This window comes from Microcebus murinus, chromosome 17, assembly GCF_040939455.1.
Source record: "Microcebus murinus isolate Inina chromosome 17, M.murinus_Inina_mat1.0, whole genome shotgun sequence".
Lineage (NCBI taxonomy): Eukaryota > Metazoa > Chordata > Mammalia > Primates > Cheirogaleidae > Microcebus > Microcebus murinus.
In genome coordinates this window covers 51,836,550-51,854,305 of record NC_134120.1, presented here as the reverse complement: position 1 = coordinate 51,854,305, position 17,756 = coordinate 51,836,550, and the positions used below count along the sequence as shown (strand labels likewise).

The 17,756-nt window shown below is 44.9% G+C and overlaps 1 protein-coding gene and 1 long non-coding RNA gene across 2 annotated transcripts in view; one reads left to right on the top strand and one right to left on the bottom strand.

Annotated features, from left to right (window-relative positions):
• The window catches only part of LOC105860945 (uncharacterized), a 38,788-nt gene extending 35,096 nt beyond the window's left edge, over positions 1 to 3,692 (bottom strand). The window contains exon 1 of the long non-coding RNA XR_012912809.1: positions 3,332 to 3,692. This is a non-coding gene — a long non-coding RNA (uncharacterized LOC105860945). The remainder of the gene's footprint in view (positions 1 to 3,331) is intronic.
• Positions 3,693 to 4,129: 437 nt separating this feature from the next.
• TMEM200C (transmembrane protein 200C) lies at positions 4,130 to 9,922 on the top strand. The gene is made up of 2 exons (XM_012746278.3): positions 4,130 to 4,356; positions 7,164 to 9,922. Exon 2 carries the CDS (start codon positions 7,258 to 7,260, stop codon positions 9,121 to 9,123), a length of 1,866 nt encoding a protein of 621 aa, XP_012601732.2. The 5' UTR covers positions 4,130 to 4,356; positions 7,164 to 7,257; the 3' UTR covers positions 9,124 to 9,922.
• Positions 9,923 to 17,756: the final 7,834 nt, after the last annotated feature.

Genomic DNA, 17,756 nt, shown 5'->3' with positions numbered 1-17,756 from the left:
TGGTGTTTTCTTTTATTGTCCACTGTGTTCCAAAAGAAATCTAATGAGGCTTTAACCCACTGTTTCATTTCATGTTTTCTGTCTTGTCAGGCTCTTTTGTCCTTTATATGAGCCATGAAAAAACTGTGAGGCTATCAAGGTACATTGTGGTGGGGATGCAGATAAAATATAGAATGACCAGTTAATTCTGAATTTCAGATATACTCTAAATAGTTCGTTTTTTTAGTGAAAGTGTACCCCATGCAATATTTCTATTTCTAGTTGTATGCTTAGTTTGTTTTCTTGTATCATACTGTTTTGGGTTTTTTTGTTTGTTTGTTTGTTTTTTGTCATTTTGTTTTTATTGGCAGTTGTATGACGAGGGTGAAGAAGGAATAAAGAGAAGGAATGAGAGATGATTTTGTGTCTTGCTTTCAATCTGGGGATGACAGTTTCTTTCCTCTTGTGTAGAGATGTCCTTTCTGTGAAATCCTCAAACTTCCAGTCTGAAGAATGTCTTCTTGGTTGTGTTTTTGCAAATTTCAATTTCTAATTTGGCTATAGAGTGACATGAGTTTGAAATCTGGGTTCTTGAGCAAACTGAAATTAAAGAGCCCTGGTTAATTGCAAAATGAGCAAAGGAGCAATTGAGAAAGTATTTTCACCCTCCCACAGAGAAGGCTTTCTGGAGTGGCATTAGGCCTATGTCATGAGGATAAGGATAATTCAATAACCACAGCTGATCCTGTAACCCTACTTCAGAGATGTCAAGTGCAGATACAGTCCCCTGTAGATCCTGGAGAATATGAATGGTACAGGAGAATAAGGGGTCAAGGCTGGGAGATGTTAGGACTAATAAGTTGATAGCTGAGTTTAATGAGTGTTTGCCATGTGCTAAGCACTAGCTTATACCAACCAAATTCCTTAAAATCCTCACAACAATACTGTGTGGCAGGTATTAATGTCACTATCCCCATTACAGATAGGGAAACTGAGGCAGACAATATTAAGTAATTTAGTTACTTAACTAAGTTAAGTAATTGATTAGTAGAACAAACTGTTTTCAGAAACCACTGCACTAAATTACCTGTCTACCCAGCCTGAACAGGAGACTATGCAGACAGCAAGGTGTATGCAGAAGTAGGAGTTGCTGAGCTGTTGGTATAAGCAGACTGCAGTCTCCCACTCACACCCCCACCCCAGGCACACTCCAGAAGTCCAAGAGGCCCCTGGGTGGGCCCTGGCAGCCCTCTGTCTTCCCCTGAGCACAGGCAGGCGAGTCAGGCTAGGTTGGTGAAATGATCAGGGAAGTAAATGAGTTGTGAATAAATTATGAAACTGAATAAATTATATAAGGATTCTTTTTAAGAAAGAGCAAATGAAAGGTTACAGGTCAGAATTTAATCCAACTAAACTAAGCTAATCTTTCTCCTGTTCTCTTTTTTCCCAAGGCCTTCATTACTCTCCCTGCTACATGTTGAGAATGCTGTGCTGAGCTGAGATCTGGAGGCACTAGTGAATTATTATGATTAGGTAGCCTTAGCCCTTCAGCCCTCAGCAGGGTGACAGTGGTGTCCCACCATCTCAGAAATCATCCAAATTGAAATGGCCAGTGAAATCAGAAGGAAAATAATTCCAGAAGGGCCAAGAGTATGATTGTTCCTTTAAAAACAACTCTACATAACTTGAAACCCCTTGGGAATATATATTGTTACTGTATTGCAGAGAGGATAAAGGACTCCACTGGAAACAGATGTGATCTGTTTGATTTCCTCTGATATTATGAGCTGAAAACAGAGAAAATTACTGAATGTGGTAATAATACTCAGGTTAAATGGAATAGTTAAAAGTGCCAAAGAGCTCAGTTTGGAAGGAAGCCTTTGAATAATAAACCATAAATTTTGTTGCAATCATCAATGCAAGAAAAAACTAGCTATGTCCCAAGGCCCTTTGCCTAGAAAAGGATTCTTTTCTTCTCCAAATCCCTCAAATGAGTTTTAAATGTGCAAATGATGGCTATAATTTACACAGAAACTTGAAACTATTAATGGCTTAATCCACCTAAAATCCTAATGAAGTTCTGCAATTATTATTCCTGTTTATAGAGCCCAACAAACAGAGGATAGGAGTTGCCACCCATGGCCCCTGGCAGCCAGCTGTGTAATGAAATGAGGCCGCAGGTCCAATCACTGTACGAAATACCAGATTACTGTTGGGATTCAAGAGATCTGGAAGTTCAGAGCCAAAGGCTTTAGAAAACAACAAATAGACCTACTTATTTCTCCCTTGCAGTGATTTCTCTAAAAGGAAACAATCCAATGTGAGATTTAAAACTTTCCCTTTATTGTGGTTCATTTTCTAATATTCCAAATCTGAGCAAGAAGAGACAGGGGGAAGGAGATGGGCTCTGAACACTCTGATCATAATCCATATTCACTATTTGCTTGACAAGGGTGACAGAGGCCACCTTTCAAACAGGCAGGTGCAGGGCTGCCTTTTAGGAAACATTTCTCCTCCATCCCCTCCCACCTCCCACCGCCTCTATCCCCACCTCATAGATCATTGTCCACATTTGTGTCACTGAACCTGCAAATGGTGTATCTTTATTGTTCCTTTCGGAAAGTATATGCTCTAGGTTTAAACACACGTGCATTCTGTGTATGTGGAGAACAGTCTTGTAACTGGAGCTGTGGGCAGCGGAGCCCTCCCGTGTGGGTTTTGTGGACCCCTAAACAGCAAAACTCAGAATACACAACACCCACAACCACCACCACCAAAATATTTCTGTCTGGATCCAAAATTTCAAACAGACTTGCTTCATCTGCTCTTCTGTTCCTTTCTTCCTGGATCCTGGCTGGCTCATTTCAATAGACAATTGAAATCCTTCTTACTTTCCCAATACTCCTTGGGGAAATTCCACTTTGAATTTCTCTTTTCCCTGTCATTTTTACCTTACAGTTGAGAGGACAGCGATGAGCTAGGAAAACAGGATCTCTCTCCCCCTCTTCCCTTCGCTCTTTTTTAAAATGACGTAGGGAGTTTGGACATCCTCCCTACCCCCACCTCCCCTCTTTGATTCTAACCCTGATTCCTGGAGAATTACAGTTTTCCTTTCAGTGCTCGCCGGTTCCCGCACGGGGAGGTGTTGGCGGCGCTGCCCAAGGAGAGCCCGGGCGCTGCCGAGCCCCCGCCGCCCGCGTCCGGGACACGCCTGGCGCGATCGGGCCGGTCACAAAGCCCAGCGCGGCCGGAGCGCGGAAACAGGGTCGGAGGCTTCCTCGGTCCCGCGGTGCGCCCCTCGGCGCGGGCGGCTCCACTGCGCGCGGCCCGAGTTCGCTGGGGGACAACTTACTGTGCTCGCCGGGCGTCCACACCGCAAACTCCCCGGGGGAGGGGGAACAGCCTAGCAGCGTCGTGTCGAAGAGTAGAGCCACAAAGGAGACGCGAGAAGAGGGCAGGGAGGGAGGACGCGGGGGCACCCGGCCCTCGCTCCCCCGGGGCGCCCCTGGGGCGCGGATGGGGAGACCCTCCCGGCGAGGCGGGCCTTCCCCCAGGCCCTGCCCGGCCCGCGGCTCAGACAGGTAGTTGCGAGAAGAACGGAGGAGGCTGCCGGCGGCGGAGGCAGCAGGCGGGCGGCGGCCCCGGGCGCCCCCGGGAGGAAGGGCCGAGGCCGCAGCGCCCCGCGCCCTGCCCTCCGCGCCCGCGCCCCCCGTCGGCCCGGCGGCCGAGCGCCCCGCGCTGGCTGCCGCCTCCGCCTCCCCTCGCGCCTCCCCTGCTCGGGGCAGCGGCGCTTCCGAAGGGACGGGCGGCCGCGGGGACGCAGCGGGGGACGCGGCGCAGGCCGGCGGGGGGCGCCGCGAGGGGGAGGGGCGAGGGCGCCCCGAGTCGCCGCGCCGGCCGAGCACCGACTGCCATCCTGCAGCGATTTCCCTGTGTCATGGCTCCGGTCTCTTAGCAACAGCCGCGGGTCCGGCCGCCCGAGCCGCCGCCGCGGGCTCAACTCCACCCGGCGGAGCCCCGCGCGCCGCAGCCACACAAAAGCGGCGCGAGGGCCGGCGCCGCGCCCGCAGGGCCCGCCCGGGAGCGCCGCGGGAGGCGCGCCGGCGGGGAGAAGGCTCGCGGGCGGGATGCAGGATGCGGAGGACCTGACACTTCTCGGAAACTCTTGGAAATGGCTCCCGCCACAGCGCCGGAGGGGGCTGCGAGCCCGGGGCGGGCGCTCGCCCCCGCTGGGCTGCTGAGCCGCGCTCCGATGGAGGGCCCCGAGGCGCCGTCCCTGCGCTCCGCCGTCGGCTCGGGCTGAAAAAGTTTCTCCATGGTTCCTTTGTGTGGCCCGAGCGCCCGCCCGCCGGCCGCGAGCTGCCCCGCTCTCCCCGGGTAAGTGCGCGATATTGTTTGCTTATAGCGCTGCCATCTTGAGCGGTGCCGCGTGCCGGCCGCGCCGCCCTCCCCGCGCTGCGTCCCCAGCCCCGCGCCCTCCCGGGCTGGTGTCGGGAGAGGCTCTCGCGGGCCGGCTGCCCGGGGTGAGCTGCCCGAAAAAGCGAGTTCAGGATTGCCCTCACTTCGCTCCTGCCTGTCTTCGTTTCCGAGGCGGACTCCCAGCTGCTGCACTCATGTGACTCCAGCATAAATGAGCAGACCCAGACGAAGGGCTAGGGGACCGCTGCCCGCCACTGAGGGCCGGGTCGGGACCTGGCCCGGGGCAGGGCGCAGCGTAGCGCTCCCAGCCTGTGGGCTCTGAGCCTCAGACGGCGAGTGGGGCTTCATCCATCATGAGCGGAGAACTTGAATGTCTCTCTTGGAAGCAGTTGTATTTTTAGACATGCCTCCTTGGTTTCCCCCATCCTCCATTCCCGAGCCACGGGTAAGACCAGCACCAGGCAGTGAATTGCTAGGGCAGCCAACCTCGACTGCTAAGTTTGTTTTCTCTCATTGGGTACAAAGGACAGCCTCAAACGTGGGTCTTCTGTGGCATCTGACCTTTGTTAGTATTTCATGTCAGATGGCATACATGAAAAGCTTTGGATGGAGTTGAAAGAATAAACTAGGGAGTTAATTACTAGCTATTAAACCGATTTTAAAGATCTTATGTAAACAATTGTTGAAATCCATTCCAACCTTCTTTACACTCTACCGGAGCCAAAGCTGCTTTGCCAAGGAGAAATCCAAGAGGGTGCCTTCCTCCCCCCAAGACATCCAGCACCTTGGTGCCCCTGACCAATGGCCAAGAAAATGCTAGCCCTTCTCTCCTGGGAGAACCACCCTGCCAACTGAGTATGGATTTTCTTCTAAAATGTCTGGTCCTTAAAGCCTTCTTAAGATAACCACAGGTCTCCAGATTACTTAGGATGCTGGAGTCCAGGGATCACCTAAAATAACAGTCTCTATGTTACATCTACATAATAAATGTGTTTATTTTGGGGGGCTATGGATGGATAGTAAGCTTTAAAAAAATAATCTGTACTTAGTGGTGCAGCTCCTTCTTATAACAAAATTTAAAAGGTTTATAGATGTAGTCTATACTGACCCCTCTCTGACCTACCTAGTGTTTCTCTTTACTGAAACCTAAGTTCCAAAGAGATATTGATTTGCAAACATAGTAAAGAGCTTATTACCATTTGCATTCCCACTGATGGAGAAAAGATCCTGCCTTATATCGATGTAATGGAAGGAAGCAGCTTTTTGCCCAAGCACCAATTAAAAGCAAAATTCTACCTAAGTTGTCTCACATTTTCAAAGGGTAATTTATTCTAAAATATGAATTATCTTATAAAGGAAAAAAATACCAAAAGGCTTGTGAGTTGTATCTAAGTCTTTCAGTTCATACAATGCCCTTAATTTCAGCATCTCTGTTATAGGAGGGCACACAACCAATGGAACAGAAAATGTTTTACTCCAGGGATACAGCAGGACTGAAATTTGTAGAAGCTGCTGGATAACCACAAATACGCAGCTGTGAATCTACCTACCCAGGCTTTATTACAAACAACTAAATAAACTTCCTAAGGATAGTCTATTGACTATTTCTACCTTCCCTTCCTAAAAATGACCTCATGAGAAAAGGATGAAGAAAAGAGCTTTGGTTCTGAGAAATGTCATTCTACAAATCATCATTATTATGTAGAGGGCTTTACCTAGTTAATTGCCTACTCATTTGAATACTGGGATTCTGTAGAGTGCTCTTGGCACATTAATAAGGGGTCAGAAAGCTATTATGGCAGAGTGTTGTTTTTTTTAAGATTGTAATTTTCCCACATGAAAAAAAGATCTTTCTCTTGGAGAATCCAGGAGACTTCTCAAATTCCCTGATGAAATCTAGCACAGGATACCTTTAAGGGAGTTCCTCCAAGGGAGGAGAGAAGGCCAGAAGGAAGAGCTGTTACATAACCAGTTACCTAAAACTAAATATTCCACCCCAAGAAGCTGTCCAGATGTTGCAGAGTGGAGATGCAGAGAAGGCTGTGAGAGGGATCTGCTTGCTTTCAGCTGTAGGGACAAGGATAGGTGGGGGACAGTTTTGTCAAGGGATTTATTGTCAGAGTATTGCAATATCTCTAATGTTTTCCCCAAAAGGAACTTTCTATTAATTATCTGAAGTAAATAAACCATCTGCCTACCAATATTCTGACCTTTAATTTTCATCCAGTGAAATGAATTCCTTTGTCTTTATACAATAGTAACTTTCCTGACTGTTCTAGAGACTTTGGGCATTGACAGATTCCTCAGCTTAGAGTCCTGAAACGCCTGTGGCAGCTCCCTTGAGGAATCTGATTCCAGCAGGACTAAGGGGAAGGCTCTTGCCAGGAAAGTCCTCAACCACTACTTTTGGAGTCCTCGACCCCACATGTAGTTTTTAATTAATGATTAGAACTCCATTGACCGCCAAGCAGGAGGGTTTGAAATGAACAGTGCTGGGAGTGTGTGGAGGGATGGGCTGGGGAGGGGGGAGAAGAGATTCTCTCAGTTTGTTTTTTCACCCACCACCTGTCAGTTATTGCAACAACGTTTCCCTTCCCTAATATCTACCCCAGCCCAGCCTTGGGCTAGTGGGCAAAGGCCCTGGGGTGGGGGCACACACGGAGGGGGCTCACATGGAGGGGGATCGGGGAGCAGGGCAATTGCGGCGCCTGGGATGCTGCTGCAGCCCAGCCCACACCCTCTGACTGTCTCCCTCTGCTTTGCAGCAGGAAGAGGTGGCGGAGCAGTTAGTGGGCAGTTGGCGCCCCCCCTGCACAGGCCTCCACCCCAGAGGCTGGTCCCGCGCTCCACGAGTTCGCCATGATCGCCACCGGTGGCCTGCTGAGGATTTCCGCCAGAAAGCAGGATCCTCTCCGCCCCCCCAGCCAGATCCCCAAGCGCAAGCGGAAAGCTAAGAAGAGGCGCAAGAACGACGTGGTGGTGGTGAAGGGCAAGCTGAAGCTGTGCTCCATCTCGGGGCTCATCGCCCTTTGCGGGATCCTGGTGCTGCTGGTGGGCATAGCCATGGCGGTGGTGGGCTACTGGCCCAAGGCCAACGGGGCCAGTAAGGAGGGGGGCAAGCAGCTGCCGCCCGCGGGCAGCGGCCAGCGCGTCCCAAACACGGCCAGTAGCGGCAACAGCGGCAGCAAAAACCGGTCCAGGAGCCACTCGGGGACTGCGGCCGGGGTCAACTCCAGTTCCGCGGGCTCGCCCAGGGGCACGCCCGCGGCGCGGCCGGCCGCGCCGTCCTCCTCCCCCGCGTCGGTGGGTTTCTTCTTCCGCGTCTTCTCCGGCTACCTGCACTCTGACAAGCTCAAGGTCTTTGGGCCCCTCATCATGGGCATCGGCATCTTCCTCTTCATCTGCGCCAACGCGGTGCTCCACGAGAACCGGGACAAGAAGACCAAGATCATCAACCTGCGCGACCTCTACTCCACCGTCATCGACGTGCACAGCCTCCGCGCCAAGGACCTGGCGGCCGCCGCAGCCGCGGCCGCGGCCGCAGCCACCTCCTCGTCGGCCTCGGGCCCCTCCGGGGCCACGCCGCTGAACGGCTTCCTCAGCTACGTGCAGTCGCGGGGCCTGGAGCTGCAGCCCGGGAGCTGCTGCGGCGCTGGGGACGCCTTCGGAGCGGCGGCGCTGCTGGCCAAGGGCTCGTGGCCCCACCCTGCGGCGCTGGCCGGCGGCGGGGCGAGGGGCGCCTCGTCCCCGCCCGACCTGGCCTCGTCCCCGCGCTGCCCGCGGGAGCCCCCGAGCCTGGTCGAGGCCGTGTACAGCATCTATCGCGAGCGCTCGGGTGGGGCCGGCCGTCGCCGGGCCGCGGCTGCTGCCGCCGTGGCCGCCACCGCCACCGCGGCCGCCAGCGGTAGCAGCAGCCCGGCGCCCTGCAGCCCACCCGAGAGCTGGGGGCGCCAGAGCACCGCCAGCTCCCTCGTGGGCTCCTCGCTGAGCGCCTTCGCGCTGCTGCCCCTGCAAGGGGACCGCGACCGGGACGGGGACGCAGAGGGCGCGAGCTGCAGCTGGCAGAGGCCTCCCGGGGAGCGCGGCTCCCGGGAGATCCCGCGGGGCGAGCTGGACCTGAGCCTGACCAGCCTCCGCGGCGCCGAGGGCGGCGCGCGCTGGGCGCACAGCGAGCCGGAGGAGGCCGAGGGCGCGGTGGCGGCGCGCACCGCCAGGGGGCAGGGCGGCTGCCCGCCCAGGACCGGCCGGTACGCGGCGTTGCGGCGCCGCAGCACCAGCGGGCTCCCGGACTACCGGGCGCCGTCGTCCCCCGAGCCTCCACCCTCCCCGGGCAGCGAGGACCTGGACTCCAGCCTTCTGGCCAAGGCCGCCTCCCCCTCGCCTCCCCTGCAGCCGGAGGACTCGCCCCCTGCCAGGCGGGACTCTGGGAGTTCCCAGTCGGATGACCCATCCGTTAGCAATAAGGGCTACACCCCTCTGCGGGAGGCCGGCACCTCGTCGGAGTCGGTCGTGGACGCAGTGGCCAGTCAAAGGCAAGGCTGTGCGGCCGCCGCCGCCCCGGGGCCGGAGCAGAGCCCCCCGGAGGGCGCCGGCCAAGAGACACCCAGGGCTGGGCCGCCTCGGCCGTTGCAGAGGCAGTTTACAAACAAGGAGAAACTTTTCATGATTTCCCGGTCTCACGCCGCAGGGGTAGAAGAAGGAGAACTGGAAAGCACTGGCACTTAGGGAAAGAGGGAAAGAGGAGGGAAAGGAGAGGAAATGGGAAAAGCGCCCACTTGAATCAGTGCAATAACAGGTCCCTCTTTCCTTTGTGGACTGATCCGAGGACATCATTCAATATCCAAAGAGCTGCAGAATGTTATCCTTGAATTGCGTTCGCAAGATTCCTGTAGATATAACTCCAAGCAATTTTTTTTAAAAAGCAAACTAGTCTTTTTATGTCCGATGGTGATTGTATGTTCCATGAAAACCAAATGTATTAAAAGGTCAGCAACCTAGTTCATTAGATAAAATTCTCTTACTTTTCTTAGGATGAAAATAATATATTTTTGACAGTAACTGTGCACTTTACTCCAGCTTTTTTTGTTTTAATCCCTAGTTTCCCTGACCCGTGTACTCTGCCGCTGGTTTTGTCCATAGCTGCTTGCGAATGACAAGCTTTTTTCTCCCTCCCTTTGCGGAGCATAGAAGAGTTTGTCGCAGTTCTCTTAGAATTGATCTTGCTCAATGAAGTCAAAGCCAAAAGCATGAGTAATTCAGGAAAGAGCACTTTCCTCGCCCTACCCTACTCTGCTCACCCAACTGTCCAAAGGCCTCTTTATTTTTTAAAAGGGCATGTGCATTTTGCGACTAGGGTATGTTGTGCAGAGCGGAGAGGACAGGAGCCAGATGGACTGTTATAATTTCTAAGTTCACAATATTAAGTACACCGTGCTTTATTGAGTGTTATCACACCTGTATTGAAAGTAGCATTAATATTTAAAATCTTTTTTAATAAAAGAAGTTTCCAAACAGTTAAACACAATATGGCCTCAATTTGCTTTGTAGCTAGTTCATCTGGTACATCTAAAATATTCTGCTGTGACACTGCTACTAAGACTGTGGTTATCTTCCCCAAAGTACTCAGTGCCATCATCACTCAATCCATCTACAGTAAATTTTTAACTTAAAATGTAGGGTAGTATTTAACATTTGGGAGTTTCTCTTTCAAATAGAATGAAACATTAGATAAATAGTCACTTTCAATACTTCTAGTTTACCTCCAAGTATTAATTTACACAGCATCAGGCTTAATAGTCCTTTCTCCTCCTCTCAGATTTCACTATTTGATTTTGATTTTAAGTTCATGATCTTGAATCCATGGCCTACATAGGCAAAAAGGTAATGTTTTAATAATTTGACAGATTGTTTACAATTGATGTTATTAAGAATTAATTAGTTAATTTTCAAGAACAGTAGACAAGATGTGGTCATGTTTGTCCCCATGGGTGAAGCAGCTGGTCCTATGGACAGTGTGTAGATTCAGGACTGAGACTGGACCTCAGCTCTTGGTATTGTTACCTGTGTAGCCTTGTACAAGTCACAAAACCGAGTCTCCATCATCTGGTCTGTAAAGGTGGTTATTGAAATTATTATTACCATTATAATATGTTGTCTGAATGCATACTGTAGAAGAATGGGCCTTCCCTTGATTTAAGCTCAAGAAAGTATAGGCTGAAATTTGAGATATCCACTTAATATCTGCATAACCTTAGACAAATCACTAAATCTCTCCTGGCCTCTGGTGGATGATACAATCTCTATGATCTCCCTCAGCTCTAAAAGTTTTACTTAGGAGTGGTGATTTTTTCCTGGATGTAATCATATCATATTTGTGCACGTAACTTGGCAAAAAATGAATATACTTCATAAACTATCCTTAGTGTAACGTTCTATAATAAATTCAAAGGATATAATTTATTCCCAGATTGAATCTGCATTAAGCTAATAAGTCACTTTAAGGCTGTGGATTAATAAATATATTGGGCCTTTCTATATAGCAAAAATGGGAGTCACCACTAGTGAGGGACAAGCCAGTGTAATGAGACCTCCAGGTAGTGTTAAATTTCAGCAGTCCCAATTGCTTCATCACTCTTCCAAAACAAACTCTAAATTTCCCTAGGTTTTCTTTCCTATTACCTTGCATATTGGGATAATTTATATACTGAGAAAGTTTGTTATTTAAAAGGAAAAACAGGTTCTGGTGTTCTAAAATGCTGTTTGCAGTCCTCAGAAAGTACACTGTATGACATTTAGCAAATAATAAAGCCACTACCTCTAGTTCACCTAAAGAGGTGTGGGTAAAATAATATTTATTTAAAACTTAGAAAATTCACTCTAACTAACTGATTAGACTTGATACTGATTGCCTAGTTGTATTAATCAGATTAAATAAAAACTTCTAGCTCATGTTGATCTCATAGACACAGGCCCTCTGAAATTAAATAATTTCAGCAAACTAACTTAGTTCAGTATCAAGTTGCATCTATCTTAACCATTGAACAATTTATATATTTTTTTCTGAAGATGAAAAAGGATGAGCTCAATTTTCCAAATCTTGTGAGGAGCCTGGGATTTTCTCAGACTTCAAAAAAATCCTCTGAAATCATGAGTATAGTAATTCACAATCTTAACTTTCATAGGAGCAGAATGCTCTGCAATGACAATGCTGGTTTTTACTCATTTCTTGCTGTGGGCTGAGCATGAGTTTTAATACATGTTATCTCAATTCACCCTGACAGCAACTCTGTAGAAGTAATATTATTATCATCTCCATTTTGCAGAGAAAGAAGCTGAAGTCAGAATGGTTGAGTCCTTGCCCAGGGTTACACTGCTGGTTGTGGTGGAGCCAGAAATTGTACAGAGCTTTGAGGATTAGGTGGTTCTGTTGGCAGATGCCAAGCTGAAATTGGCATTTCTGGGGACAATCGAAATACTTTCTACCTTCTTAGCTTCCCCCTAGATGCTTTTCCAGAACCATTTTTTAGAGAAATACGGAGAAATGTTAGGATGCACAATCAAATAAAAAGCTGAAGTTTGTAAATTTTGGACTGTAATAAATAAGTTTTTTCTAAGTGACTTTGTGAGGGTTTTTGTACCCAATAAATAGGAGTATTTGAAGGGACCTTATAGATTATGGAATCCCTCCACCTTTTACTTATAAATGATGTTGCTGAGATTTAGATAGATGTATGATTTGGTCAGAGGCAAAGAGCAATGGCAGGACCCCAGTGTTAAAATAATCGCAACAATTGGTGTGATTGATTTTCCCCCTGGATTTCTATCATGTACCAGCTGGGTGACCACAGGCAAGCCACTTAGCGTTTCTGTGTCTCAATGTCCTTTTCCACCCAATAGGAATCATAATGTACCTACCTCACAGGACTGGAGCGAAGATTAAATGAACTAATGGGCATGGCATTGGTGTATAAAAAGGTCTGTTAGTTTTATTTAATTTAAAATAGAATCAATTGCCAAACAATTTTTAGATGGCCTTCCTTCTTATTAACAGAATAATTTTAGATTAAAAACCTGAAGTGTAAGGCAACATAGCATGGTGACTCAAAGTGTGACTTGGAGCAGTTACATAACCTTAGAGCAGGGTTTTCACATCTATTAAATGGAGATAATAAATAGCATTTGACTCATAGAATGAATTATTTAAATGAGAACTAAATAAACTAATATACTTAAAGGACTTATAACAATTCCTGACACACAAAAATTCAGTAAATGTTAAGTACTCTTACTAAGGCGCAATGCAGAAAAGTAATTAATAGGCTAAATTTACTGCTCAGTTGTTAGGGACAACCATAAACTTATTATACTGAAGTCTTTGTAATTTAGGTATATCAAAAATAAAAAAAAAATAGACCTTGAAAAATGAGGACTTACTAGAACAAAGAACTAACAAGAGCTAGATATATGCTCCTCCTGGTCCCGTGGTAAAAGCATCACATAACAGTCAGGAATGCCCAGACTGGCTTAGTTGGCTGTATTGAGCCACAATTTTTCCATTTCCATTTATTGAGGCTCATCGAACTAGAAAGGCCAGGCAAGTCCCTGAGGTCCCAGCCTCTGTCTGTTAGAAAGTCCCAAAGTAAAGATCAGGTGCTTTATTGATTTATTTAAATTGTCTAGACAAAAGTTTTTCTACTGGTTTTCTCTTTACTCATTTTGGGTTCCCTTTAAAGCAGCAGTTTTGATTTTTTTTTTTTTTTTTTTTTTAGCTAGAGAACTTTTAAAAACCTTCCAACACATCAAATTAGTACAAACTAAGTATATGAATTTGTATTTTAATTAGAATAGTAGTTTTGCCAAGATAAAAAAAATATATTTCACAGTCAGGTAATTTACAAATATGACCTTCTTATATTAAGGGTTGCAGTTTAAGGTTGATATTTTTCTCATTCATAACAAATAAAGAATAGGATCAATGTTTATGGAACTTATTTAATATAGACCCAGACTATTGTTCTATTTTAATTTTGGGGGGGGGGGGGAGTACAGCTAACAAAGACTAAGTTTTTGAATGACTAACTCTGAAAAGCATTCTAAGATTTTCTTTTTCTTTTCAGGGAAGTCATCTTTGAGGCCTTTTCTTCAAAAAGGAATGAGTTTCTTTAAATGGATATGAAAATGATGTATTTTTTCTATTCAGCCACCAGAGGTTGGGGAGTCCAACTTTAGTCAAACAACTACCCGCCACTCTCCAAAGACCTGATGAGCTACTCATTTTCTGTGTGCCATCTGTTTGTCTGTGAGTCAGAAAACCCTGGGCTAGTGCGGGGCCCACACGGGCTTGAACCACAGGAGGAGTTACAAATGCCAGCCGTCCTGAGGATTTAGCCTTCACCCCAGAACCAGAGGGACTTTAGGGTTTCTGCCACCTGGAAAGATACTGTTGTTCCACTTGGAATAGGCTCCCAACTCTTATGCCTTCAATAATCCCAGCTATGATGTGGCTGGGTGTGACAAACAAACAATGGCCGATTCATTACTGAGATAACATATTGAGGTCAAAAGACTAAAACAGATTATGCAGATTCACTTTGAGTGTCACAAAGCATGTATCTGTCTCTGATCTCACCTGTGCTTCTGATCTCACATTGTGACCAAACCCCACTAAGGGCCAGAAGGCAGAGTGTCAATAACAAAGGAAGAAAACAGGGGTGAAGAAAAAAAATCCTTCAAAGAGAGAAAAAACGATAAAGTTAGACTAGAGTAGCTAGGAAAGTTTTTTGTTTCATAAACAAGTACCTGATTATTCTTCTTTGTAGATTTCCTTTCTTTTTTTCTTTTCTTTTCTTTTCTTTTTTTTTGAGACAGAGTCTTGCTCTGTTGCCCAGGCCACAGTGCAGTGGCCTCCTCATAGCTCACTGCAGCCTCCAACTCCTGAGCTCAAACCATCCCGAGTAGTTGGGACTACAGGTGTGTGCTACTACACCTGGCTAATTTTTTTTTTTTTACATTTTTTGTAGAAATGAGATTTCACTATTGCCCAGGCTGGACTCAAACTCCTGGCCTCCAACAATACCCTCCTAAAGTGCTGGGATTACAGACGTGAGCCACCACACTTGGCCGGACAATGTCTTAAAAAGAAAAATTGCAGTGGCTTTTATTCCTTAGAATATATTCTCTCACCAGATGCATGGCTAGACATTAATTTGTATATTTTTCAATATTAAGGAAATTCCACAAAACGTCGTATTCTTGAAATGAATCATTTGATACTAATAAATGCTAAACATCTAATAATGTCCAATAATTGAAAACAAATTTATGGGCAAATATATAAACAATTGCTTTTAAGTTGAGAAATTCAAGTATCTTTAAACTATGTACTTTCAAAGGAAGAAAACCCGAAAGTTATTAGTGACTGATATAATTAGGTCAATTGAAGCAAACGAGGTCAGAAAATGACTTTGCTGTTGCTCTGTTTTATGTGATTACCTTATCACTCTATTTTGCATAGATACAACCTAAAAGAAAGAAATTTTACCTGTAGGAGTAAGTAGCTGTGGCTCAACCCTTTTGGTAAATTACACAAATTGTTTTCAGATAAATTCAAGATATAAACCACCTATCATGAGTCAGGTAGGCATTGTGTTAGGTGGAAAGGATAAAAATATGAGTAAGACGTAATTTCCAACTACAAGGTCTTGCAGTAGTATTGTTTTTGAGACAGGCACATAACCAATCATTTCAATACAATGTAAGTATTATAGGACAGTTACGATGTGGATCTTTCAGCTGAGTCTGGAAAAATGAAGAAAATGTCAGATAGATACAAAAGGTGGCAAAGGTATGTTAGCCAGGAGGACCAGCATGAGCAATTGCAAGAGGCAAAACATAATTTAACATGGTAGATTTTCATAAGGCAACTTGTATTTGACTTTTCTCTAGTATTTCCATATGAGCAGACAGAGAGGTGTTTATTTTGAAAACAAAAACAAAACTGTATGTCCCTGTATCTTATCTATAAATAAAAAGAGATTCTCCTTTATAAGTAGAGGGGTATTTGAAATTAAGATAAAGATGATTTTGGCATTAAGATACTCAAAATATATATTCCCTACTAGTAGATATTCAATTATTCCCCATGTATAACTGACCTTTACTAGCAGGACTTCTTAACTGAGAAGTATCAGTACACGGCACTAACAAACCATATTTTTATTGGACCTAAGCTATCTTTATAAGCAACAATGATTTTTGCTGAACTAAAATTTTTGCTTTAAAATTATCATTTAATTTCAAATTTCACATTTTGGAAATTATTTCTCTAGATGTGTGTGTAATGAGATGATACTGGGAGGAGAATCTGTCACTTGGCAACGCTGTTTGTATCCTTCCCAGCATGGTGGATATTGTGTCGCTTCATGTACTGTGATGACTGGAGACAGTGTAAATTCGGGGGTTATGCCACAGGCCACAGGCCTTTTTCGGAATTTAGACATGATAACTGGATGTATCTCTATACATTTCTACATCAAGTTGCAACATTATATTCTGAGAAAACAAAAATAATTTATTTTTGTTAATAACAAACATTCTATTCCTATTTTTCCACACATATGTGTTCATAGCAAGCGAAAAGATTATTTAAGGCTCAGACACCCTGTTGCAAATGTGGTTGAGTATTCTTTGAGGACCGAAACCAAAAACACTATGCTTTTTGATTTCTAAACAGCCAGTCATTTTGAGATAGTTACTGAAAACAGATTTGGCCAGAATAATGCAGTATAAATGCGGCTTAATACTTTGTTTACCTACAAATCTGCAAACAAAAAGATATAGGCAAAAAAAAAAATCTGTTTTTCAATACATATATTCTATTAAAGTAAGAAAAATAGTATAATTTTGTTTGTTTGAATTCCACATATAACTATTTGATTTTTTCCAAAATCTTTTTAGTGCATGAACACAGTCAAGTAAAAAAAATGTAAAATGTGTTTATTCTTTTTTCTAATCCATGAGTGAGAATTTTGTAAAAGCACTTTCTATTACAGGTAAGATTCAATAGATATTATCAATTGCAGTTTTATTGTCAGAGCCACTAATAATTCTTTCATAGAAATACATGTATTAGTAAGAAGTTTAATATTTGGAAATACTGGTAGATAAAGTGCTCTGGTTAATATGGCATGGCAAATGATGTCAGGCAAATAGAATTCTTGATAAAGAGCAAGAAATTTCAAAAGACTAATTTGGTGACCTAAATGCTAATCCTACTGCTTATGTAACCACATGATTCGATGTGTTTAGAACACTGAATACGACTTGAGTGCTTGCTCATTTGATTGTGCAATCTCTTCCATTTGTATTCCTAATTTTATTTTAGCTTCATGCTTGAGAACATTTCTTGATTTATTAGTCTTGCTTGGGATTATTAGTTTAGAAAAAAATGAATGCATTAATAATAATAGTAATAATAATAATAGGCTTCAAGGAGACCGAAAAGTAATTTGAGTACTTTACTAATAAAATAGTAATTGTTTGCTCCCCAGTTTTTTATATTTTCTCAAATAGAAAATAAATTGACTGATATCTTCTTGAAACATGTGCTGCAGAAAAGCCAAAACACAATTAAAGTGCATGTTTGTAACTTTCTTGTTCCTCAAATCCCATGGATGTTGGACACTAGAAACTCTTTTGTTTATATGGTATATTCTGACTAAGTCAGAGAGATAGTGGTGAATGCTTTCCAAGATTTCTTTTATTATAAAGTGAATGAAAAGGACATTTAATAATGCGTTACCTGCTTGGAAGACAAATGCCAGCTCTCATTAAGTCAATGGCAATTAAACATAACACGTACAAACAAATTGAACATAGCATCTGGCTAGCCTGTGAGTATGACTCACCTTCAGTGGAAGCACCAAATCATAGTACAAAAATAAATAAAGGGATATAAAAAGGAAAACTTAGACACAATTAGGGCCATGAGCAAAAATAATTCAAGTGGATGTGTGGCAACTTCTAAAGCAACATAATTTTAGAAAATTATTTAGTGATTGTATAAATGTGACATGCCTGAAAAATCTTAATTAAACTGGTTTACACAATGGTGGAAATGTATAATTATTTAGACATGCTCCCACGGTCATTTGGAATGAAATTGTAAATTCCAGTTCTGAAAGGTTCTTTCGGATTATAGCCCTAGAGCTGAGGGTTGGATGCAAAGCCTTTTTTATCCATTGAAAATGATGAGATTCCAGAAGTGTCACAGTCCTGCCTCACTCTTCTGTGATTTCATTTACACAGATTAGAAAGAGCAACTTCAACGGCAAGGAGGATCTCTACCTTTAAGTCTTTCT